This window comes from Eublepharis macularius, chromosome 5, assembly GCF_028583425.1.
Source record: "Eublepharis macularius isolate TG4126 chromosome 5, MPM_Emac_v1.0, whole genome shotgun sequence".
Taxonomy (NCBI): domain Eukaryota; kingdom Metazoa; phylum Chordata; class Lepidosauria; order Squamata; family Eublepharidae; genus Eublepharis; species Eublepharis macularius.
Genome location: NC_072794.1, coordinates 3659487 through 3686120, shown reverse-complemented (window position 1 = coordinate 3686120; position 26634 = coordinate 3659487). Strand labels below are relative to the sequence as shown.

General features: G+C 45.0%; 1 protein-coding gene across 4 annotated transcripts in view; it reads right to left on the bottom strand.

Annotated features, from left to right (window-relative positions):
• Positions 1-26634, bottom strand: part of PDE4C (phosphodiesterase 4C) — an 85746-nt gene that overhangs the window by 18137 nt on the left and 40975 nt on the right. For 3 of the 4 annotated variants that reach the window (XM_054979651.1, XM_054979649.1, XM_054979652.1), the window contains 6 exons: positions 15772-15884; positions 11522-11615; positions 8530-8708; positions 7926-8024; positions 675-839; positions 131-230 (listed from right to left, as the gene is read on the bottom strand). In XM_054979651.1, the coding sequence (XP_054835626.1) occupies positions 131-230; positions 675-839; positions 7926-8024; positions 8530-8708; positions 11522-11615; positions 15772-15884 (750 nt within the window). The remainder of the gene's footprint in view (positions 1-130; positions 231-674; positions 840-7925; positions 8025-8529; positions 8709-11521; positions 11616-15771; positions 15885-26634) is intronic. The other variant, XM_054979650.1, reaches the window with a different exon arrangement.

Here is a 26634-nt window from a genome sequence, read left to right as displayed (position 1 = left end):
ATGAATTCTCTTTCAGCAGCTGCCTTGTTTCAAACACGATGCTCCTTCACAGCCTTGGGGAAGAAGAGGGGCAACACTGGAGTAAGAAAACAGCTGCAGCAATGTTAGCTGGCAAATGTGGTGCACTCACTGGTGCTGATCAGAAACTGGTTGGAGACTCCTGGGTGGTCCACATCATGAATGGCAGCTGCAAAGATGGCAGCCAAGATTTCCAAGTCTGTGAAGACAGCCTGGCGGAGACAGAAAGGGAGGTTGTGAGAATCACTGGAGCAGAAAGAGTCACCACTAAACCAGTGTCCATCAGTTGTGGCATATACACTTTGAGCCATGGGGCATCTACTCAGGATCCAAGTGTGTGTAATGGGGAACAAATACACTTTACTGGGACTTGGGGAACCAGTTTCTGGCTGCAAGCCCATTACCGCCCATAAGATGGTTAGTCTGTGATATTTCAACAATGAAACAGACTTTTTTCTGCCATGCTTTATGATGCGAAGGGGCTGAGTACCATTTAATCCTGGCAAAAGAATAGTTGGTGATGGTGACACAACCCTGGATCCTGGTATTCACATCAGAACCAGAAGGCACAAATCCCCAGGTCTTCCTCCCTTTTCCCCTGCCTCCAGGGCTCCTCAGAAAAGCTTTTTAAAATTTCCCTCAGAACTCCTCTTCACCTCTAAAGCTGGCATGGAGAGAAGCACGTGTGTCGACTGGGCCACATCAGCAGCATGGATATTGTTGTGGTAGGCCACATCACCATGGTAGTGGTCTTCCAGGGTCATCAGGAAAGTGATGAAAGTGTCTGATGGGATGCGGAAAGTTTTCAGCAGGTCCCTTTCCTGAAAGAGCAGGGAGAACCATCAGCGTCTAAGGCTGTTTTCACACTGCTTACAGCTGTTCTTGTGCGAAATCGCTCCAGGAAGACGCTGTCATTCCAGGAGCTCGGCACGATGTTCCGTGGCCAGTAAGCCGTGTGAAAACAGCCTAGGATTCTTTTTTATTCCATTTAGAGTTGCCTGCTATGGACAACAGTATAAGCTGCCTGGCATGGGGTGAGGTATGGACTCCTCACCCTGTTCATCCTGTGGCAGAGGAAAAAACAGTGTTTGTTACCTGTAACTGTTGTTCATCTAGGTCTTCCGTGCAGGCACACATGGGACTGCGCATGCGCAGGCCTGCCGACTTCGGAGATTTTTACAGCTCAAAAACACTAGGGGGCGCCCTCGCCTCTCAATGCGCATGTGTGGCCGTCTTCCCGCCGAAAATGGCTCCTAAGAGGCGGGGCGCCCCCGACGTACCCTCAGTCCTCTTTCGCTGCCGCACTACAAGGTAAGTGCCAAGAGAATTAGCAGGGAAGGAGGGAGGGTATGTGTGCCTGCACGGAAGACCTAGATGAACAACAGTTACAGGTAAGAAACACTGTTTTTCATCTACGGTCTTCCTGTGCAGTCCCACATGGGAGATTACAAAGCATAAATACCTGGGCGGTAGGCATTGTGGCATCATTGCAGGAAGACTGATTGTAGGACAGCTGTACCCACTATCGTCTCCTTCCTGTCTAGGACATCCAGGGCATAATGCCTGACAAACGTGTCCGCCGAAGCCCAAGTCGCAGCCTTGCAGATGTCTTGCAGAGGGACACCTCTCAGGAGCGCTGCCAAAAGTTGCTTCAGACCTGGTGGAGTGAGCATGTACCTCCAGATGACAAGGTAAGTTAGCACATTTATAACTTAACAGAATTGCCTGAACTACCCAGCGAGCCAAAGTCTGAGGATTAGCTCTCATCCCTTTCATGAAAAGGTGGGAATCTGTAGAGCCCGACGAACATCTAGGGCATGAAGGGACCTCTCTGCCTCTGACGAGTAATCTTTAAAAAATACAGGCAGGGAAATCTCCTGAGACAGGTGGAATTTGGACACCACCTTGGGCAAAAATTCCACTTTTGTTCTAAGCACCACCTTTTCCGGATGGATACTCAAATAAGGAGCCTCACAGGAACGGGCTGCCAACTCGCCCACCCTCCTGGCTGACGTGACAGCAACTAAAAACGCCACTTTAAAGGTAAGTAAGTTCAGTGGACAAGTGGCTAGCGGTTCAAAAGGCTTGGAAATAAGCTTAGTCAATACTAAGGGTAAAGACCACTGAGGCACTAACACCCATACAGGGGGAAATAAATTGTTGAGGCCCTTCAAGAACAGTTTTGACGTGTAATGGGAAAACACTGTCCGACGATCAACTGGGGGGTGAAACGCCGATACCGCAGCCATATAAACCTTAACAGATGAGTTGGACAAACCAGACTGCTTAAGACCCCACAAAAATTCCAGGACATCGGAGAGGGAGGAGGCCAAAGGATCGACCCTCCCCTGTCCCCTCCACCATTCAGTAAACTTGTTCCACTTCAAAGAGTATGACTGTTGAGTAGACAATCGACGGGCATTTTGAAGTACATGCATTACTCCTTCAGAGAAACCCCGTCCTGAAGTATCAGCCACGCCGTCAGTTTGAGTGTATGCACACTGTGATGAAGCACCCCCTGGAACGACAGTAAATCTGGTTGGTTCAGGAAACGGTGCATCTGGCTGTGGAGTCTGAGAAGTGCATGAAACCATGGCTGCCTCGGCCAGTAAGGGGCAACTAGGATGGCCGACGTTCTGTCCATCTGAATCTTGGAGAGTACTCTGGCTAACGGGAAACGGAGGGAAAACGTAATGAAGCCGACCGGACCAGTTTAACTGAAACGTGTCCCCAAGAGACTCGAGGCCGACGCCTCCTCTGGAACAATAACGGGGAGTTGCAGTTCTCCTCCAATGTGAACAGGTCTAAGTCTGGGAATCCCCATTCTGAAAACGTAAATACTCGTCATGAAGGGACCACTCATGGTTGTCCCCCTGAAGTCTACTAAGATGGTCTACTAAGATGGTGACATTATCAATGCCCAGTATATGAACTGCCAGGAGCCAAACCGAATGGTTGATAGCCCAATTCCAAATTTTTACCGATTCCTCACATAACACCTGAGACATTGTACCCCCCTGTTTATTCAGATAAAACATTGTAGCGGTGTTATCAGTTAGAATTTGAACTGTCTTATTCTGAACCATATCAGAAAACAAAACCGGGCATAATAAACAGCTCTCAACTCAAGAAGATTGATGTGTTCTTCGCACTCCGATTCATCCCACATGCCATGAGCATAGGATCCCTGACAATGAGCACCCCACCCTAGTGTAGATGCGTCTGTTGTAACCGAGATCTCCGGCTGTTTGTAGCCAAAAGTGATCCCTCCAAATAGGTTGGAATCCTGCAACCACCAGTCCAGAGAAGGGAGGACCCTCCGGGGAATACTAAGTCTCCTGTTCTGGGAATCCCTCTCAGGGAAAAAAGACTTAGAAAACCAAAGTTGTAAAGGCCGCATACGAAGTCTCACTAAGGAGATTACGGCTGTAGTAGCAGCCATGTATCCTAAAAGCACCTGAATAAGCCTAGCTGGTTGAAATCTGCACTTCTTAAACTTTGTAACAAGTGCTTTAATCTTAAGCGCCCTATCAATGGGTAAAAAGCCAGCATCCCGTATACCATCAAAAATAGCACCAATAAACTGGGTAACCCTAGAGGGGTGGAGTTTCAATTTCTTTTGGTTAACAAATAACCCCAATTTTAAACAGGTAGACAGAGTGATAGAAATTTGAGTGCTCGCGTCCTCCTCTGACTGGCCAACAATCAGCCAGTCATCAAGGTAAGGAAAAATACATCAACCTTGTGTTCTAAGAAATGCAATAACCACAGCCATGCATTTGGTAAATACCCTAGGGGCTGTGGACAGCCCAAAGGGAAGGACACGGTATTGGAAAATACGGGTGCCATAAATAAACCGAAGGAATTTTCTCTGTTCCGGAAAGATGGATATATGGAAGTATGTGTCCTTGAGATCAAGAACCCCAAACCAACTACCAGTGGGTAGTAAAGCTAAGACCATTTGTAACGTGGTCATCTTGAATTTCCGGACCCTTATGGATTTATTTAATTCCCGCAGGTCCAAGATAGGGCGTAGACCCCCATCCTTCTTTACTACCACGAAAAGATTTGAGTAAAACCCAAGGGGAGAGGCAGTATCCAACACCTCCTCAATAGCCCCCTTCTTGAGAAGGGCAGAGAGTTCGGGCACTACTCCACTTTGAGGTGTCTGTGAAGAAAAAATTGGGAGCCGGAGACCAGGCCACTGAAAAAACTCAACTTTATAACCAACTTTTACTAACTGTAAAACCCAAACATCTGAAGTAACACGGCACCACTCAGAGAAAAATGCAGACAGCCTGTCCCCAAACAAGGGATCAGGACCCTGTAATTGTCAGAACTGTTTCTGAGAATGCGCCAGATCTTTAGGTTGATGCTGATTATTTCCCTGTCTGTTCTTATTGCCCTGCCTCCTCTTCGAAAAGGTAGACTGTGGGCTCTGATACCAACGCTGTGTTTGATAGCCATACCCATAGTAGGGGTGGAATCGGTGCTGCCGGCCTCTAGCATACAACTTATATTGAGGTCGAGATGGTTGATGCTGATGCAGAACACCTTAAGACCGTGCCGTAAGTCTGTCCTTGCGTTTCTTGGACAGGTAGTCATCCATTCTGTCCGAGAAAAGGGTCTGTCCCTCAAAAGGGAGGTCTTCAACCTTGTTTCTAGTCTCCGCTGGTAAGGCAGTGGTTCTCAACCAAGCAAATCTGCGTAAAACTAAGGCTGACAGAAGAGCTCTGGCTGAAGTATCCGCCATGTTTCTGCTCACATTAATTTGGTGGCGTGATAGACAAACCGCCTCCTCTTGTATAACTCTAAGAAAAGCTTTGTGTTCATCAGATAACTGAGGTACAAATGTTGCTACTTTCGTCCAGAATAACAACTGGTAGGCAGACATCATTGCAGCAAAATCTTAATGCCAAATGCTGCCGAAGTATAGATTTTCCTTCCTAAGGAGTCTATCTTCCTACTCTACTTATCCGACAGAACCGATAAGGAACCTTGCTTCGGTCTCGCTTGCATGTCTTCAGTTACAAGTGAAGACGGAGGTGGGTGAAGGGATAGGAATGGACATTGGTCATCTTTCACTCTGTACAAATTTTCCACTTTTTTATTAGTGGCAGGAGTCGAGGCTAGTTTTAAATTCAGGCCTGACAAGACGTCCACGAAACCCTCGATCATTGGGAAGGCCACTGTTGGAGTCGAACCCGAGTAGATGTGCTTCAGTATTTTATCTGTCGAGCGTGGTTCCGTAGACGCGACTTCGATCTCGAGCGCCTTCGCCATGTGTTGAAGGAGTTCGTTATAGGCGCGGAAATCGTCTGTTGGGGAAGCCTCCTCTGATGGACCGATCACTCCGTCGGGTGAATCTGAAGGAGAGTCGTAGGACTTTTCATATTGAGTATAAGATTCATACTCGGTATCCAACAGTCCAGGGGTCCTTCTGGAACCCACCGAGGAACCGGCATGCACAGAAGGCGACCTCGATTGTCTCCTGGTTCCATGGTCCGAACCATAGGAACCCTCTCTGTAGTAACGGTGTGGCGGGCTCACCGCAGAATGCCTCCGTCTAGAGTAAGGGCTATACCCCTCCGCACGACGTGAGACATCCGTCAGCTCCGTACGACCCCTTGCAGCGCGAGAAGAATGTGAAGACCAGGAGTCACGAGAGGGCGAGCGTGGTATCCCTGATGGTGTTGGGGGTTTCTCGAGCAGGATGACATCCGGCTCACAAGACCTGTCAGACCTCGGAGTTCCCCAAAGGGAGACTCTGTCTGTGGAACCATGGCGCCTCTTCTCTGGCGGCTCAGATCCGGGTAGAACCTGCTGGTCCATAGTTTGTTGCAGAACAATGACACTCTCCAGAATTTGTTTATCAGATTTAGAGGATAGACATTTCTTCTTCTTTTTCTTTTCCAGATTCGGTGCAGATGGTTCCGAGGAACCCGTCGGAACCGAGGCCTTCCGTGAAGAGCCACTGTGATGATCCGACTTAGATCCACTCCGGGGAGTTCTCGGCTCCGAAAGGCTAGGTGTCCTGGAGCTATCCCTCCGAGACTGATCACCCGGAGTCACCTGCGGTGGTTCCGAGGCTGGTCTCGACTCCGAAATCAGATCCGACAAGGTAGGAGCGGTCGGTTCTGAAGAACTCCGAACCAGTATTGTCGGGCTTAGCGGTCATGAGCTAGGGCAGGCGGGCGACTGGCGGGGACAAGGTGATTTTTCAGAAGACCTCGACGTCGGAGTGGTAGCCTTTCCTTGCGCGGGAGATTTACCCGGTAAAGGAGGGTCGGTAACCGCCATGGCACGCCGCCACAAATAAGCTTGTAGTATACCCGCCCGTTCTGCCCTAGCCTTCGGAGTGAAGGTGAGGCAGTACTTACAGGCCTGTGTGTTGTGGGTTTCCCCTAAACAATACAGGCAAGTGGAGTGACCGTCGGATTTTGTCATTTTCCGATCACAAGAAGTAAACCGTTTAAATAATGCTTTCTCTGACATCCTTACAGATCACAAAACATTCTCCGAAGAAATAGAGTGAGCAAGAACCGCTTAAGTCGGCGGCAAAAGAGGAACTGAGGGTACGTCAGGGGCACCCCACCTCTTAGGAGCCGTTTTCGGCGGGAAGACGGCCGCGCATGCGCATTGAGAGGCGAGGGCGCCCCCTAGTGTTTTTGAGCTGTAAAAATCTCCGAAGTTGGCAGGCCTGCGCGTGCGCAGTCCCATGTGGGACTGCACAGGAAGACCGTAGATGAACTTCTGGTTCCATCGCCTTTCCTGTCCCCAGTGCCATGGTGGCAGGTGGCTGATAAGTAGTACTGCAGAATTACCAGGAGAGGCACAGCAGCCGCCTGGGCTGAGAAAACTGCTCATTTGGGCAATTTCCTCTGAGAACAAATGGCTGAAATAAATGTGATGGGGGAGATCCATGGTCAGAGCTCTCTATGTTTTCTTTTTACAAAAGTGTTTTTAAAATATTTATACTCTTGTTATATGCTTAGACTCATAGAGGCTAGCAAAGCAACAAAAAGCTGCAAAAAGAGTAACTGAGAGCAGAACCACAAGTGACAAAAGGCACAGATTGGACACTTGTCTGCTTCCCTCAAGTTTTGATGGGAAATGTAGGCATCCTGGTCTCGCAGCTTGGTTCTCCGATTGCTGACCAATGGACTTTTCAACTGTCACTTGTCCAACATTCCACCAAGCTGCCTACATTTCCCATCAAAACTTGAGGGAAGCTGACAAGTGTCCAATCTGCGCCTTTTGTCACTTGTGGTTCTGCTCTGAGAAGCAGCTGAGAGAAACCCTGAACTGGATCACTGGGGAAGAAGGTTTTTAACATGGTCACTGACCTCCAGGTGGGGCCTGCAATTCTCCTGGAATTACAGCTGATTTCCAGGCATCAGAGATCAGTTCCCTGGAGAAAATGGCAGCTTCGGAGGGAGAACTCTATGGAATCACATACCCTCTAAGCTCCCTCCCCAAACTCCGCCCCCTTCATGCTCCCCCTGCCCCCCAATCTCCAGGGATTTCCAAAGCCCTAGTTTTTAAACCATTTCCTCATGTCATTTTTCTGATCTCAATTTCCACCACCACCAACACCAAACTGTGTATTTTGCCCCTTAGAACTAATAGCAGCATTGAAGAGGTGGTTTAGATCAGGAAAACAGCAACTGGGTGGGTCAAGGGTTAGTCTTCTACAATGTAGCTGCCCATTCAGGTACCCCCCAACCCAGCACACACACAGTGCTTTTAAGTTGAAGAAACTTAATCATAGCTCTTTCTCATTGTCCTGAATGACTCAACCACACACAACTGCCCCCCTCCCCAAAATACTTGGCTGAAATTCTACGCAAAGCACAGAGATAACTCGTCGACACCTTTACAAAATTCTGCAGGAAAAGATGACTTGCCTGGAAGATGCTGTACATCACAACAGTTAGTGGCCGGTGGCCGGAGTATTCAGAGATTTTGAACACATCAAGACCCCACCGGTTCACATCTTCTAGTTCCTGGAGTGGGGGAAGGGCAAAGCTGTCACTGGGGCCAGTGGGGGCCATTTCAACACTGACCACACCTTCCCACGTAACAGACAACCCCAAACATGAAGCAAGTCACTCCGGAGGTCTGGGGTGGGGTTGGCTGCTGGAAATCTTATTTACCTCTGACCTCTGAAATTTCACAAGATATAGTCACACACAGCTGAGCCTTGAGGGTTAGAAACATGAGGATTTATGTCTGAAAAAATGAAAGCTGATGCATTCAGCAGAACACACACACTTGAGATACCAGTTTCCTCATCAGAAGTCACTGGGGTAGCTGTTAAGAGTGTTAGACAAGAGCACGGAAACTCAGGCTGGAGCCTTCCAGAAACCTCTCTACATGGCCTTTGGGCCTCCCCCAGACTAACCGTCTCACAAGTCGCCATGAGGATAAAGTGCAAGAGGAGAGAACGATTTATGCTCTGCATTGGAGGAATAACAATATCATCGATTGCCCGGCTTGCTGCCTGCTCACCTTGGCCAAGGGCCCCTCCTGGTCGGTCTTGACCCCAAAGCGTGGGATAACAGCGCAGCTGAAACTGGAAGTGTGCTTCAGCTTCCTCACACCGCTGATCTGTGACATCGGATGCTTTGCTTCGTCTTTGCCTTTCTCCCGGGAGGCTGGGATTGGAATCTCCACCTCATGTTGCTTGTCTGGAGGGGGCAGAGAACATACCTGTGATGAGGCCAGACCTCTCCTAGGAAACCCCAAGAAGCTTCGGTCCTTGACAAAGAGGAGAGCCTTGGAAGAGGCCCTTCCTTTTGGGTTGCTCAAGCCCTGCCCTTGCCAAGCACAGATGCAAGAGAGCACTGGGCATGCTTACGCTCTCCGCAAACAGGCTGTGCACATGCCTGAGAATCCTTGGCAAAATACAGTGGTGCCTCTGCAGGCCGAGTCAGTAGGAAAGGGGGTTCTCAGGAGGCAAAGAGTATAAAAACTGCCGAAGAGCAACATTTGACTCACCAAATCCATCTCCCTGCTGACAGTGACAAATTGACCCTTTTCAAAGCCCTATCACACTCCTTTCCTCAAAGTTCCCTCCAGGAGGAAACGCTCCCAAAGAAGCAGTGGATCTTCTTCCTTAGAGCCGCTTCTCTGAAGTCATGTGCTGGGGAAAAAGCCTGCAAACCCTACACGAGTGTCCTGCTGTTCCAAGGGAACCCCCCCCCCCAGTATGATGGAGACACAAGAATTGACGTCAGCAGAGGCTAATAATATTACTGGAGCCATGGCAACAGGAGACCATGCATGGTGGAATGTTGGTCCATCCCAGGAAAAGTGATGCTTCACAGAACAGATCAGGTTTCTTGCTCTGTCCAACAGACTTCTCTCCCTCCCTCCCTCCCTCCCTCTCTCTCAGATGCACACACACAAACATGCACACACACTTGTAGGATTTGAGTCCAGCAGCACCTAAGAGACCAACAAATTTTTCAGAGTATAAGCTTTTGAGAGTCAAAGTTCCCTTCTTCAGCTGCCTATTGGCTTTCAAAAGCTTATACCCTGAAAATCTTGTTGGTCTCTTAGGTGCCACTGGATTTAAATCCTGCTTTTTTCCTGAAGACCAACACAGCTTCCTGTTTATCTGAAATACACAGTTGTATAATGCACAAACAAAATAAATCACACCTGTGAGGAGGGTGGAAACCCCCAATTACTTTTTGAGCTCTATGCAACTTTGCTCCAACATTTTAAAATAGATCTTTATTTGAAGGAATCCCTGGAGTAATTACTGATTGAAGGCGCTATTGGTTCAAGCCATAATTTTGGACTAAGGAGGGTGTTCAGTTGTCAGGGCCAATTTTTCTAAGTAATAAAAAATACAGTAGTACCTTTAAGACTAACCAACTTTATTAAGGCATAAGCTTTTGAGAACCACAGCTCTCCTCGTCAGATGCAATTTTTCTAGGGGCTCTATAGTGCTTCCTAGGAGTGGGTCCACCCCCATCACCAATCTGCACTTGGCCTTATCCTGCAGCCATGGGGTGGTCACTCAGCAGCCCACTGTGAAGGCAACAGAGCCAGCATGCTGTAATGTTTAGCATGTCAGGCTAGGATCTGGGAGACCCAAGTTTGCACCCCCTCCTCTGCCATGGAAGCTTGCTGGGTGACCTTGGGCCACTCACACAGCCTAACAGGGATGTTGAAAGGATGAAATGGAGGAGAGGAGAATAATGCAAGCCACTTTGGGTCCCCTTTGGGGAGAAAGGCAGGGTAGAAATGAATTAAAACAATTAAGTAAATAAATAAAACAGAGAAGCCTACTAGGACAATGGCCACCAGGAGGACTGCTGCAACAACTGGGGTCATTTAAGGCCCTGCCCAAGGCAGCTGCTGCCACTGGTTTAGCTTTGTCTGGGAAATAGAAGGGGGAAAGAAAGCTGCAGGTGCAGCCTGAGATCCAGCCCCCCACCCCACCCCCCAGGAGAGGCAGGCCAGGGCAGAGGTGGCTGGGCAGACAGGAGCGCAGCAGGCGAGGGAGCTGCTGAGGGCGGGGGAGAGGACATTACTGAACCCTCCAAGTGCTCTTTATGAGTTTGATGTGCCTCCGGGGCTCCTGCCTACAGTCAAGAGCTGTTCCTCTATAGCTTTCTTTTAGTGAAGCACTGGTTTTTCCTTTTCCACCTAAAGGCAAACTCCAAAAAAGGAAGGCAAATTCCAACCACACACAGGCAGATACTGCTTCTGTTCCTGCATTTTTTAACCTAGGAAAATCAGTACATCTCAAATGAGGTACCATCCTCATTCACTGTTACCACTTAGGGTGAGTCAGACCCTTGGCCTACTGCGGTCAATACTGTCTTCTCTTCCTGCCAACTGCTGTCCAGGCACTCAAGTAGAGACAGACCTTTCTCAGCACCCGCTTCATGGAATCCTTTTATCTGGAGATGCCGCAGGCTGAATAGAGACCTTTTTCACGCAACGCAGGTGCTCTGTCAATGGGCTACGGCTCCTCCAACTAGATTTTTTTGCTTCTAGTCTTATGAAGCTGCCTTATGTCAAGCCAGACCCTGGGCCCCTCTAAGTCAGCACTGTCTCCTCCAACTGGCAGTGGCTCCCCAGGGTCTCAAACAGAGAAAGGTCTTTGCTAGCACCAGAGAGCCTGTTATTCACAGGCACCGGTGGCTGAACCAAGGACTGTGTGCATGCAAAAGAGGCACTCTCCAGTGGAGCAGCAGCTCCCAGCCAGAACAAGAGTCCCGGTAATGTGCAGCCACCTGGAGGTGCCATCTGCAGAGTCGGGTCCTTGGTCCCTCTGGTGCAGTCTGTCCTCCACTGAGTGGCTCTCCATGGTCCTTAGCAAAAAAAGTCCTTCCCAGCACTTGCTACAGGAGATCCTTGAACTGCAGACACAGCCTCAGCCGTGCTTCATGCAAAGGGTCCCTGTCCACAAGGAGCTCACATGCTCAAGTTTGTCCATGACTGCAGGGAAAGGGGAGCCCTGGCCACGCAAACAAGGGCTCACCAAGGAAAGTATTGCTGATGTATTCAGACACCTGGTTCCCAGAGCGGCTTGTTTCCGACAGGTGGGTCAGCTCCCGATTAAGCATCCTCTTGAACTGGTAACAAAGAAAAGGAAATAGATGGGCAGCTCAAATGAGTCTGCTCTGCAGAGAGAGCAGAATATAGTAAGTAAGTAAGTAAAATAAATAAATAAACCCGAGGGTCCTATAAGGAGTCAGCCCTGACTTTTTGGCAAGCAGAAGAATCCAAACCTGGCCAAACATGAAGCATGGCAGGAGATTTGTAGGAGATTGGTGGCTAGGAAAAATGTGTTCTTAGCCTGCAAGATCCCAGAGAAAAGTGCCTGGGGAGAGGAAAAGAGCCCATGGGCATGGAGCCCCACGTCCCTTTCCTTTTTATTTATTTATTTGTAGTCAGCCTTTCTCACTGAGACTCAAGGTGGATCACAAAGTGTAAGTCAATACGATCAACAGCGGGGACATTCAATAAACAAAGCAATAGGATAGGTAGAGTAGAAATTTGAAAAACAAGTATAAATCCTAATACAGAGCTACAAACAATGCTGAAACAAAACAGATGAAATTTGACACGACATACTAAATTACATAGAAACTACCCAGTAGGAGCATCCTTAGAGCAATAGAAAATACACAGTAGTAGAGAGTACAGTCCATCTCCATTTTCTGAAGACTCTCTCTGATCCCCTGCTGTGTCAGAGGGAAGGGCCCCCCAGGTCATATAGTCTGAGCAACACATCCTAGAAAAGAAGCATGTTGGCATCTGTGCCCGGGCAAGCTTTGGCCTGCTGACTGGCATGCACAATCCGGGAGGCTCCCAGAGACACTGGTGGTCCTATAGCTGCAGTTCACCAACAAGGCCTCACCTCCCCCCCCTGCCCCGCCCAACACACACACAGCTGCCATAATGGTTTTCCAGGGGTGCAAATTAACCATGCTGTATGAAGGCATATTTTCCTGACTTAACTGCCAAAGTTCAAACTTTATATTCTCCTCAATCAGTTATGGTAGAACAGGGCTTTTTTTCAGCAGGAACTCGGGGGAACGGAGTTCCGGAACCTCTTGAAAATGGTCACATGGCTGGTGGCCCCGCCCCCCGATCTCCAGACAGAGGGGAGTTGAGATTGCCCTCGGCGCCGCTGAGCAGCGCGGAGGGCAATCTAAACTCCCCTCTGTCTGGAGATCAGGGGGCAGGGCCACTGGCCATGTGACCATTTTCTCCGAGGGCAATTTAAACTTTTAAAAACTCCCCTCTTGTTCCAGCTGACCCAAAGTGACATCATTGTGTGGTCCTGAGTTCCACCACTTCTTTCCCCCCCAAAAAAGCCCTGTGCTAGAGGATATCTAACTGCAAATGTGGTTGGATTTATGGAGTTTTAGGGGGACAAAAAGCACACAACAGAGAGGTGTTAGCATTTGCCAGGTCAATTCTTGTATTCTGAAAAGTCAGATACTAAAACCAGACTTTGAAAAGCTTTTAAATTTAGAACAGAATGCATCGCTAAGAATAAGTGCTATTTAGACTCTGGAAACAAGTGTCAGGGTCATGGGCCCCCACCATAAGCCCAGCTTCATAGTCAGCCCCTGCCGTGCTTTAGACTACGTGGAGTGCAAGTGAACAGGGAGGAATACATGTGAGTCTGTTCACTTGCCGTTCAAGTGTCATTTGTCACTTGTAACTTGGCTTGAACTTTTACCAAGAAAAGATCCGTAAAAACATTCTCTTAGCTCGCATTCCTGTAGCTATCTACTGTAGCTAGATTCCTTCCTATTTGCTGTAGATAAACTCGCTGTAGATAGAAGGGGGGAATGGGGCTGTGCATAAATGTCTATATATTCTGGGTACTGAGAACCAGACTTTATTCCTAACAAAGAATATTTTGGGATGCTGAACTGGGGATCATCAGTAAATCTTTAACTCATGCAGTCTTGGACTCTTGCAGTGAAGTTATTCAGATTCAACTGGCAGATCCTTACAAGAAGAACCTAAATGCACTTGGACTTCCAAGAGAAACTGAGCCTGAACTGGATATTACACTTTAAAAAGGGAAAATCTGTAAGGGAACATAGTGTTCAGAACCAACCCGTTTTGTTAAGTGAGGTTAGCTCTATGCCCTTTCCTAGAAATACCTTTTGTACCCAAGCTTAAATATATATATATACACATACATATGTGTAAGATCAACTAGCTTTCCAAGGTATGAGCTTTCGAGAGTCAGCTTTGACTCCAGAATGCTCCTACCTTGGAAATCTACTTGGTCTTTAAGGTGGTATCGGACCCAGATCTTGCTCTTCGACTGTAGACCAACATGGCTACCCGGCTAAAACTGTATACGAACGTGCATGTGTGAAAACATTTCTATCCTGTTCAGGTGAAGAAGTGTTCAGTGTTACTCCAAAGCCTGCTGAACTTTGCTTGGTCCTAAGAAAGTGGTTATTTTGCAGCAATGGCATGCTTTGGAGAGCAGGGAGCCACAAGATTAATCCCTCCTCACTTGTAAATCTAATTGGATGGCTTTGGCCAAGTCACAGCCTCAGTGAGCCCTTTGGAAAACTTTGCATTGATGTGAAAACATGTTAAAGGTGCATTCAAAGTACCCAGCCTGGGGCTCTGAGCAAAGGCAGGCAGGCAGGCAAGCACTGACATGGTCCCCATGCCAACTTCACTTTCTAAAAGTTTGTCCTTTCAGGCGACCAGACCACTGCACTCTCTTGAGGTGCCATGAATCCAGGAGAAGGGGAGGGCTTGTAGCCCTGGCAGGCAGAGTGCAAGGGGTTGGCGTCAGGCATTGCAACATCAGACGTGCCAACAAGCAAAGGTATTCTTCCTCTCCAAGCAAAGCTCAGAGCCAACAGAGGAGGCGGGGAGGAGGCAGCTGGGTCTCCCCCATCACAGGTGCACATGCCTGCTCATGCCAGCACTGATATCGGGCACGTCTCCGATCTGTAACTACTCAATCAGAAGATGCTTCTACAGGGACAGGAGCAAGTTTTGCCCATGGATTGGCTGGCTAAACCTCAGGGATGCAAGCCTGGCTTTAACTCTGGAGGACCCCAAAACATCCCCCAAACTCTCCTAAACCAGGGCTTGAAGATTTCAAAGGCTGTTTGGTGATTTTTCAAATCAGTGTTGGGCATTCTTCTACGGATCAATACAGCAGTTGTTGTCTAAATACTCTGCTTGGTGCCAGGCAGACTTCAGGCATGTTCCATCTCCCTCTTGAGAGCCAGTTTGGTGTAGTGGCTAAGGGCAGCAGGACTCTAATCTGGAGAACCGGGTTTGATTCTCCCCTCCTCCGCTTGAAGCCAGCTGGGTGACCTTGGGTCAGTCACAGCTCTCTCAGAGCTCTCTCAGCCCCACTCACCTTACAGAGTGATTGTTGTGGGGATAACAACAACATACTTTTGTAAATCGCTCTGAGTGTGTGTTAAGTTGTCCTGAAGGGCGGTATATAAATTGGATGTTGTTAATGTTGTGCGTCCCTCCTGTGAAGAAAAGGGAAGGCTGGTCCTTTGTGAATGATGCTGGACTGGAGACAAACTCCAATGCTTCTCAAGAGGGCTGAAAGTGGTTCAAGAAACCCTTGGCTTCCCTGTCTGTACCACACACTTCTTTTCGGTTGCAGGCTTGGCAAGCGTAAAACACCTGCTCTGAGGCAAAAGCATGGTGAGTCTGCACAGCACAACCGGTGGTCTCTCTCTAGTGTTCAACTCCAGGGAAAAAATTCGTATTGGTTTGCTTGATGATTGCGAAAGGGGCTCTTGCTGATGGCGATCAGAACCTCTGATAAAACGTTTTGGGATGTTTTCTTAGGGCAGTGACTGCCAGGAGTATGTTTTAATATTTTGTTTTTCTTGAAAAAGAGCTTGAAGCCAGTGAGCAGGGAGACCTGGGGTCCAAACTTCCATTTAGCCATGAAGCTCACAGGGTAACCTTGGACCAGTCATTCTCTCACAGTCTAGCCTACCTTACAAGGTTGATGTGAGGACAAAGGGGAAAGGGGAGACCACCCTGATCTCTTAGCAGGCAGGGAAGGATAAAAATCTTGTGATAGACAGGTAAGCAGCCTTGCCAGGACACAGGTCGGATCCGGGTACCATTGACCGATCTCATGAGCCTTCAACACAAGAAACCTGCAAGGCAGGCAGGGGCGGGCGGGCACTGACCCTGAGTGGGAGATTTGAACCTAAGTCTGGTCTTGCACTGTAACCACTGCCTCTCCCACTGGTGTACCTTATTGGAGGCCATCTCGCTGACAGAGTGGCGGGTCTGCAAGGTCTCCAGCTGGTCCAGGCACCAGTCCAGCTCCTCCAGGGTCTCCATGGCCAGTTTCTGTGACGCATCCTCTGCAGAGAGCAACAGGCAAGGACTGGACATTAGAACTCCCCCAGACCACCAAAAGGCTCAGGCCAGAGTCAGCAGCAACCAGAGGAGGAGAGCACATCCAGGCAGGGGTTTGCTCCGGAAAATGGCTCTGATGCAGAGAAAAAACCCTCCTCCTACCATACTAACTTTCTTCCCACCTCTCTCATTCCCTGGCCAAGTCTTGCCATTTAAGCTGCTGCAGCAGAACTTAAGATGCAATTGGAAAGAGGCCTAGCCTACCTCCCAGGGCTGTTGTGAAGATGAGGAGAGATGGGCATCAATCTATCTGGCAATCAGGAGGGAAGGGGTGAAAGGGACATGTTTGTTGTGTGGCAGCCCCATTGTGTGGGGGTGGGGGATGCACAGCAGGCACGCCAGGAATTCTAAATTCTTTTTAAAAAAAGTTAGAGGAAACCAGGTGGCTGATTAGGTGCCAGTTTGTATCTCCCTTCTGCTGCAAACTTACATGGCGTCCTTTGGCAAGCCAAGTCTTCCCCTCTGCCCCAATCTGTAATATGGAGAACCTAACCAGACTGTCATAAGACTGACAATATTGGTGGGATGCAATGACTTTGTGTGAAATTCCAGATGCAGCCCAATGTGCGTGCAAAAGACACTGAACCCAGAAAGTGACAGGCAAGCCCCATGTCTCATGAGCAACCACACTTCCCAGAAACAGCGTAGCCAGATGGAGGAAGAGAGACCAGGCCCCAAAAGAGCATACATTTTAAAGTTTAGGGGGAAAAAAAGTTCAGGGGGTAGGCTGGGGAAAGGGACAAAAAGGTCAAAACAGAAGCAAACAAACCCTGCCCAGCCCCATCAGTCGGGAGCTCAGAAATCCCAGGTTGATGTGCAAGGATATCTTGCTCCAAAGGATCTGCTGATGGAGCAAAGGGCTGTTGATTCTGCCGCTCTTCCTTTGGTCGCTGCCCAGGCTGTGCCCCTATCCAGACCTTGACACAACAGACCGCTTCCTCTGCTGATGCCAGCCCTCCCCAATGCAAGGCGCCCAGGGTGACAGCAGTGAGGGAGAGATTCCACACCAACTGTCTGGGCTCCTGTTAGGTTTCAAGGTTTAGCCCAAGTTCAGAAGAAGACAGAGGGAGAGTGAGCAGTTCAGCTGAAAGCCTGGAGGCTGCAGAATCTGCCTACAGGGAGAGTTCTGAATAATGGATTCTCTGACATCCATCAGGGACGGTCCACCTGCCACTAAGGTGGCATGAAAAGGATTGGAGAAGGGTAGAGTGGGCAGAAAGCCGGCCTGGATCAAATGCCATGGTCTGCGGATGAAAAACAAATAGTGGAAACCCACAGCTGGGAGTGGATACTATGACACAATTCTCAAAATTGTTTTTTATAATTAAATAAGTGCAAAGTGTTACATGTTAAGTGTGGGAATCTAGCAAGTGTTTTCATTTCAGTCATGAAAGAGTTAAACTGTTGGTGTTATCTACTTAATTAGTAAACTTACTTTGAATGTAACCATTAGGGCTTCCAGTAAGTTTCCCGCCATAGAAAGGGGAGTCACTAAGTATAATGAAGTAGAATTAGAATTTTCTGTTGGGCAACTTGTTTATTGGGGGGGGGCAATTAAGTGATGCTATATACTGAAGTTTTATTGCTCTTTGTCCTACTAGTCTCTAGTCTTCTCTAAGTTACTTTTCTAGCAAGATGTAGTCAGCTTAGCAATTTATTATTTTCTCCAAATGTAACCCTATTTTTATCCTTTAGTAAAGTATTCTTACAGAGCTACACTGGAGTGTGTGTGTGTGTGTGTCTATTCTCATTACTTCCAATGCGCAATCTTTGCATTTACTCTGCTATATTTTCCTACAAGGTTATGGGCTCCATATATAATAATGAGAACAACTCCATGTGTTAGCTAAAAGAAATATTCTATTCCTTTTTGGCTTTTGTAAGTTTGAAGGTCTCCTCTTTTTTTGCGCTCACTCCCTCTCGCTGTGGAGTATTGTGGAGCCAACTTGAGGAATCACCCCGAGAGCTTCAGCCACTTTGAAGACTGGTGAGGAGATGAATTCCTTTAAAATACCTAATTTGAATCAAACCAACTTTACAATTTGGAATAATAGTCTAAAGCTCACCCTCAAGGCAAACAAAATGCTTGATCTTTTAACTAAAGATCTGCCTCCCAGAGATGATCCTCAATTTGAGGAATACTCAGTGAAAAATACAAAAGTAATGTTTATGATTGTTACCGCCCTAAATGAAACTTACAGTCCATTAGTTGATCAGTGTGAAACTGCAAAGGAGCTGTATGAAGCAATCCAAGAGAAAAGCCTTGGCAAAACTGATGACCAAATTAGAGACATGAGATTAACTTTGTACACAGTCAGATACCGACATGGAGAAGACATGGAATCTCATATTAATAGAATGCTCCAGATTGTCAGTCCACTTCAGGCGGCAGGCAGTACTGTGCCGAAATCTGAAATTATTGCTGCTATAATGGGAAGCCAAAAATATACCAAATTTGACCATTCCATCTCTTACCAAGAGTCTGATGGATGCAGCAAGAAAAAAGGAAGCTAGCAGCTTGAACAAAAGTTTTCGTGCTTTCAGAATGTCAGAGAGAGGAAATAGAGACTACGTAATTTGTAATATCTGCAAGAGAAATTTTGCAAAAGAATGCAGGATGAGAGACAGTTTGCCCAGAGGCCAAGATGCACCCAGAGAACAAAGAGATAGCCATTATCACTACAAAGAGCCACGTGGTCGAGTGTCATTGAGAGCTAGAAGTCACAATGCAGCCAGAGGGTCAAGCAGAGAAAGCTTTTCTGTGAGCAAAGAAAGATGGAATTCTAATTCTAGACACAATGTTTGTATGATTAATGATGAATATGATGCTGATTTGAGCAATGTTTGGTTACTGGACTGTGGATCCGCCCATCACTTATGCCCTGACCTTGATTGCTTTATTAATTTTAATGATCAACCTAAACTTAGTCTCTACCAAGTTGATGGAAGGGCGCTCAAAGTGGAAGCCACTGGTACTGTGAATTTATGACTAACTGATCTTTTTTTTTTTTTTGAAATTTTTTTTTATTGGGTTAGAACATTTTTATTTTTACATTACAGTCAATTTTCCCCTAATTTTTCGTTTCTAACCCCCTCCCTTTCCCCCCCTTTTGTTGACTTCCAACAGCTTTCCCACCCTCTGTCCCTTTTCCCCTACTTCTATTAAATTCCTCTGTCTAAAACAGATATACATTCTCCATTATATTAAGCAGTACATCTTTAACTCCTTTACTTATTATACACCCAAACTATACGTCTTTAGATAAACAATTTATCCCATTTTCCAGTTTTGAATATTTCTATATAAACCTATATATCATAAACCATAAAAATTTCCCACATTTAAATCAAACCATTTGATTTGTTCTCTATATATTACTCATTTCAACTTTTTATGGTAATTCTATATAACTCCTCGCATAATCAATCAATTTAACTCTTCTGTACATTCAGTTTGGTGCATATAAATCTTATCAAAGAAAGAAAATATTGTTATTTACTCAATCCTCATGTTTAAACCTTATCATTAATTATTCTCTATCAATGTTCTATCAGTTAACCTATACATATCTATATATATCTCAATCAATTAATCTAACTGCTTATAAATTCACATTTCTCTTCCTCCCCCGGTAAAGTCACCCCTCTCTTTTATACTTTTATTATACTTCAGTAGTTCTCAAACTGCCACAGTTTTCCTCCCACCTCCCATTTCTTCTCCAGATATTGTTTCAGCTTCTCCCAGTCTGTGTTAAACTGCCCTGAGTCCAGATCTCTCAGTTTTCTTGTCATCTTGTCCATTTCAGCCATATACAGCAATTTGTAGATCCAATCTTCAATAGTTGGCACTTCTTGTACTTTCCATTTCTGCGCATACAAAAGTCTAGCTGCTGCAGTCATATAAAAAATCAACGTCCTATGATGGGCTGGAATTCCCTCCATTCCCAAGTTTAGCAGCAGGAGTTCTGGGTTCTTATTGATTTGAAACTGTAAAATTTCACTCATTTCTCTTATTATTTCCCCCCAGAACTGCCTAGCTACCTCACACGACCACCACATATGATAGAGGGAGCCCTCATGTTTCTTACATTTCCAGCATTTATTAGAAGTATTCAAGTTCCCTAGCGCAATCTTCTTTGGTGTCATGTACCAACGATAGATCATTTTGAAAATGTTCTCTTTAATATTAATGCATGTCGTTGTCTTCATTGTAGTTTTCCACAAGTATTCCCATGCCTCCATTGTTATTTCTTTATTGAAATTTATAGCCCATTTCACCATCTGTGTTTTAACTATCTCATCCTCAGTATACCATTTCAACAGTACTTGGTATACCTTGGATATTCTTTTCTTGTCTTCTTTAAGAAGGGTCTGCTCTAGTTCCGAGTTCTCTGTTCGTATGCCCCCTTTTGCAAAGTCCGAGTTATATAAGTCTCTAATCTGTCTATACTGGAACCAATCATAGTTAGGTGATAGTTCCTCTTGCGTCTTTATTCTAAGTTTAGATACTTCAATCTTAGTTATTTCTTTGTACGTTAAACATTGTTGTTCATTATCCACAGCTCTCGGATCTATCACCTCATATGGAACCACCCACAAGGGGGTTCCTTCTTGTAGGTAAGTTCTGTACTTCTTCCAGATTGTATATAGACTTCTCCTTACAAAATGATGCAGGAACATCGAGTTGACCTTTACTTTGTCATGCCATAGGTATGCGTGCCATCCAAAAATTTTTTTATATCCCTCTAGGGCTAATAGTTTCTTATTCTTTAATGTCATCCACTCTTTTAGCCAAACTAGGCAGATTGCATCATGGTAAAGTCTCAGATTGGGCAGTTGCATTCCGCCTCTCTCCTTTGCATCTTGTAGAACTTTTACTTTCACTCGAGGCTTCTTGCCTGCCCAGACAAAATCTGATATTTTCCTCTGCCATTTTTCAAATTGTTTAGAGTCTCTGATGATTGGTATTGTCTGTAACAAAAACATTACTCTTAGTAACACATTCATCTTAACTGCTGCAATCCTGCCCAACCATGACAAATTCAGTCTATTCCATTTGATCAAGTCTCTCTCTATCTGAGTCCATAATTTTTCATAATTATTCTTGAACAAATCTATATTTTTTGCAGTCAGCTCAACTCCCAAATATTTCACCTTACTAGTTACTTCACAGTCCGTTGTTTCCATTAACAATTGTTGTTTCTGCTTAGTCATGTTTTTACATAGTATCTTTGACTTCTTTTTATTAATGAAGAAACCTGCCAAGTCACCAAACTCCTTAATCTTATCTATCACTTTTGGCATGTTCTCCAATGGATCTTCTACAATTAACATTATGTCATCTGCAAATGCTCTAACCTTGTATGAATAGTCCTTTATTTTTATTCCTCGTATTTCCTCGTCTTGTCGTATTTGTATCATCAGAATCTCCAATACTAATATGAACAACAATGGAGATAACGGGCAACCTTGTCTTGTTCCTTTACTAATCGTCAATTTCTTGGTCAGTTCATCATTCACTACAATTGCTGCAGTCTGGTCCCTATATATTTCTTTAATTGCTCTGATGAATCTTTCTCCCAATTGTAGCTTTTCCATAGTGGCAAACAAAAAATCCCAGTTTAAATTGTCAAACGCTTTTTCAGCGTCTACAAAGAAGAAACCAACCTCTTTATCGCAACGCTTGTCATAGTATTCAATAGCATTGATCACTGTCCTTAAATTGTCTCTTATTTGTCTGTCCGGCAAAAAACCTGCTTGTTCTTCCTCTATAACTTCCGAGAGCCACCCCTTCAGTCTCTCCGCCAATATCTTTGCAAAAATTTTATAATCATTGTTAAGTAATGATATAGGCCTGTAATTTTTCACGCTAGTCAGATCTTGGCCCTCTTTTGGGATCAATGATATATTCGCTTCGCTCCAAGTGTCTGGAATTCTTTGATCCCTAAAAACTCCGTTCATCACCTCTTTTAGGAATGGTGCCAGTTCGTTGGCCATTGTCTTATAAAATTTAGCCGTAAGTCCATCTGGCCCTGGCGCCTTTCCTAGATTTGCGGATTGTATTGCCATACTTATTTCCTCGTCAGTTACTTCACTGTTCAACTTATTTCTCCAAGCTTCCGAGATCTCTGGAAGTTTGGTTTTCTCCAAATATGATGCTATTGATTCTTTGTTTACTTCTTTTTTATTATACAGCTTAGCGTAAAATTTATAAAAGGCTCTACTAATGGTAGTCTGCTCCAGGTACGTTTTATTTTCTTCACAGATTTTATGTATTATTTTCTTTTCCCTTTTCTTCTTCAATTGCCATGCCAAATATTTCCCAGGTTTATTAGCACCCTCAAAAGCTTTTTGATTCAGTCTTTTAAGGTTCCACTCCAATTCTTTATTACTCATTGCTGTTAACTGTTCTTGAAGAATTTTGATTTCCTGATGTATTTTCTTTTTCCCTGGTCTCTTTTTTAACTGTAGTTCTTTGGCCTTTATTTTCTCCTCAATCTCTTGTCTTTTCTCCTCTTTCTTTTTCCTTGCTCTACCATTTAAGTCCATTAGTATGCCCCTTACAACCGCCTTATACGCGTCCCAAACTTTACTGGTTGGTACTTCTTTATTCACGTTGTATTGTATAAAAAACTTAGTCTCTCTTCTCAATGTTTCCATATTCTCACTTTCCTGTAACAAGTCCTCATTTATTCTCCAGGCTTTCCTTTTTCTCCTTTTTCCAAATTTCCACATAATTGGGTTGTGATCTGAGCCTACCATCGGCATTATTTCTACCTCCTTAGTCCATAACGCTAAGTCCTTTGAGGCCCAGATCATATCAATTCTTGATAATGTAAGATGCCTTGCAGAATAAAAAGTAAACTGTCTGGTTTTAGGATATTCTCTCCTCCATACGTCTTCGAGAGTCTCTTGTTGAATCAACTCAAAAAAAAGCTTTGGCAATAGTCCTCTTTTCTTTTGTGCTTTTGTAGTCTTTTTGTCTAGTTCCAAATCTGTCACTCCATTGAAATCTCCAGCAAGAATTATCTGGTCATATACAAAATCGTCTAAGTGCTTCCTTAAGTCCTCAAAGAAGCTTTCCTTTGCACCGTTAGGTGCATAAAGTCCGACTACCAACACTCTCTTTAAGTTCCAATTACATTCCACTGCTACAAATCTAGCTTCCACATCTCTCATAACAAATTTTGGCTGCAGCTCCTCTTTTATATACAACACCACTCCTCTTTTTTTCTTGTTGGAAGCCGCTACAAATTCTTTGCCCAATTTTCCAGATTTTAAATATTTTACATCCTGTTTTCTAATATGGGTCTCCTGCAAACAAACAATATCACATTTTTGTTTTAGTAGCCAATGAAAAATATTTTTTCTCTTATTCGGTGAGTTTAGTCCATTTACATTCCAAGATAATACTTTACACTCCATATTCATGGTTTTGTTGGTAAGTCTTTTTCATTGTCCTTAATAAATCTCTCCATCTCCCGCTCAGATCTGATACGCTTTTTTGCCCCTCCAAACTCAAAGGACACTCCTTCCGGTAACTCCCATCTGTACCTAATGTTCATGTCCTTCAAAATCTGAATTATCACTCTATATTTTTTCCTGTCCAGTAACACTGATCTGGGCAATTCCTTCATTATGATAATCGTCTTGCCATCAATCTCCAATGGATCTTGAAATTGTTTTGTCACAATCCTCTCTTTCATATTTCTAGTTGTAAACTGCACGATCACATCCCTTGGTAGTTTCCTCTGGGTTGCAATTCTCGAGTTCACACGATACGCCACATCTAGGATAGCCATAATTTCCTCCTCCTCCTTCCCCAGGTATTCAGCCAACACCTCAGTCATCTGTTCTTGCGCTGACTTCCCTTCAACTTCTGGCAGACCACGAAAACGAAGCTGCTTCTCCATGTGTTTAGTTTCTGCAACTGACATCCTCCCCTTTACCAATCTCATCTCTGTTTGTTGCGTTTCTATTAAATTCTCCATCGCGTCTTCTACTGTTTTGACTCTCTGTTTCGTTCCTTGTAATTCACTGCTAATCGTTTCCACGCCTTTTTTCACTTCTGACAGCTCCGACTTTACTGTCTGTGTAACTTCTTTGACCTCTTTAATAAGCTCCAATTTCGTGTCCTTAAGTTCTTTCATCATGTATGACTAACTGATCTTAATGGACATGTTCATTTCCTAACTCTCAAAGACTGTGTATATGTGCCCCAGGCCACAGAGAAAATCATCTCGTTTGGCAAGATGCTCAGTGCTGGAATTCAGATGGAAATGAGCAGTACCGGAACCTCAAAGGTTATTTTAAAGGGACATGATGCTGAAATTCCTATCGTGAAGTTGAAAAATTGTTTGTACTTGAGAACAGAAGTTGATAAAGTTGCAAGCCTGAAAGAAAGATTGTCAGCATAAAAACTGCATTTTTGGTTGGCATCATCGTTACGCTCATAAGAATGTTAACTCTGTTCAAAAGCTGTTAAATAACAATGAAATTGTATATGATGACTGCAAGGCTATTGAGGAAGCCTGAGAGATTTCCCTACAGGCAAAGGCTACCAAGCCAAAGGGCAAGCCGCATCAGACAGTTGAGACTACCAGACTCCTGCAAAGAGTTGATTCAGACTTAATCGGTCCATTTAAGAGTTCAATAGATGGACATAGATATATTTTAACCTTTTTGGATGACCACAGTCGTTTTGCAAACGTTTACCTGTTAAAGACTAAAGATCAAACAATAGATAAATTTAAGAACTTTGTGGCTACTGTGAGAAATCAGTTTGGGAAAGCTCCAGAAATCTTGCATACTGATAATGGGGGTGAATACTGTAACACTGAATTCCAGAAATTTCTTGAGCAAGAAGGAATAAATCATGAGAGAACTGTTCCATTTAGCCCTTACCAAAACAGGGCAATAGAGAGATTCAATAGAACCTTACAGGACATGGCCAGAAGCCTTTTGTTTCAATCACAGCTCCCTGACTCATGCTGGTCAGAAGCAGTAATGACTGCAGCTTACTTGTGTAACAGAATGCTACACAAAGTAACTGGACAAACTCCATTTTTTCACTGGTATGGGAAAAATCCAGGATTAAAGCATATTAAATCATTTGGTGCTAAGGCTTATGCATTCATCCCTAGGGAAAGAAGGAGAAATTTGGAACCCAGAGCAGAACTGGGAATCCTTGTGGGGTATGCACCACGAGGGTACAGAATCCTAAAACCCCAAAACCTTTGAAATAAAAGTTGCTAACACTGTTTGTTTTGATGAGAAGTGTGTGTTCACAGGGAACAAAGAACCTAACTCAGCAGCACCACCAAGCCATGAAATAGAAGGTCCATTCTTCTGTGATCTGGTTTCGAGGTTGCCTGTTGCTGATGCTGATGCGAATCTCCAGGAGGAACCCAAAGAAGCCTCACCATCAGAAGGAGCAGAGGCAGGAGTCCTGCCACCAGAAGAGGAGACAAGTGAAACCTGGCCAGATGACACAGAAACCAAGGTGAGGCATTCAGCAAGAGAAAACAAAGGGGTGCCATCAGTGAGACACGAATCTTGTGCTAAAGTGCAAACTGCATGTGAACCAGCAGACTGGGCTGAGATGCTTGAACTGCCTGAACATGAAAAAGGCAAATGGATTAAGGCTGCAAAGGAAGAGTTCAACTCACTTCACAGAAACCAAACCTGGACTCTTACAAGACTGCCAGCTGGAAGGAAACCCATTGGGTGCAAATGGGTATTCAAAGTGAAACACAATGCAGACGGAAGCATTGACAAGTACAAAACATGCCTCGTTACCAAAGGATATACACAAAAACCTGGAATCGACTTTTCTGAAACTTTTGCTCCAGTTACAAAGCATTCAACAATAAGAATCCTACTAAGCATAGCAGCTTCCAGAGGTCTACATATTGAACACCTTGATGTTAAAACAGCCTTTCTCAATGGAGAACTGGATGAAGAAATCTACATGACTCAACCAGAAGGGTTTAAAGAAAAAGGCAAAAAGACTTTAGTTTGTAAACTCAACAAAAGCATCTACGGACTGCGTCAATCTGCCAGATCTTGGAATGAGAAATTAAGAAAGCTACTATCACAACTGAATTTTAAACAAGGTGACGCTGAACCCTGCCTATTTACAAGGATTATAAATGGACAATATCAATATTTGCTTTCTTTTGTGGATGATTTGATACTCTGTTGTAACAGCAGTGAACAAGCCAAAGAAATTGTTAATCAACTAAATAAGGACATTGAGATTAAGCAGCTGGGTGAACCCTGCAGTTATTTGGGAATGCTTATCGAGAGAACCCAGAATGGAAGTTTTCTTCTAAGCCAAAGACACAAGATCATGGAACTCATGGAATCATTAGAGATGCAAGATACCAGACCAAAAGGAACACCATTGGATCAAAATTACATCAAATACCATGATGGAGTGCCACTAAGAGACAATGTCCAATACAGAGAAATAATTGGAAAGCTTCACTATCTGAGTAAAGTGTCAAGACCAGATATATGTGCAGAGGTTGGGATCCTGAGCAGAAAAACAAGTGCACCCAATCAGGCTGATTGGGAAGCAGTCAAAAGGGTGGTCAGATACCTGACTAGGACAGCAAACCTGAAACAAGTATTTTCACCATGTGATCACCCAATCCTAGTGGGATACATGGATGCCAATTTTGCTGGGGAGAT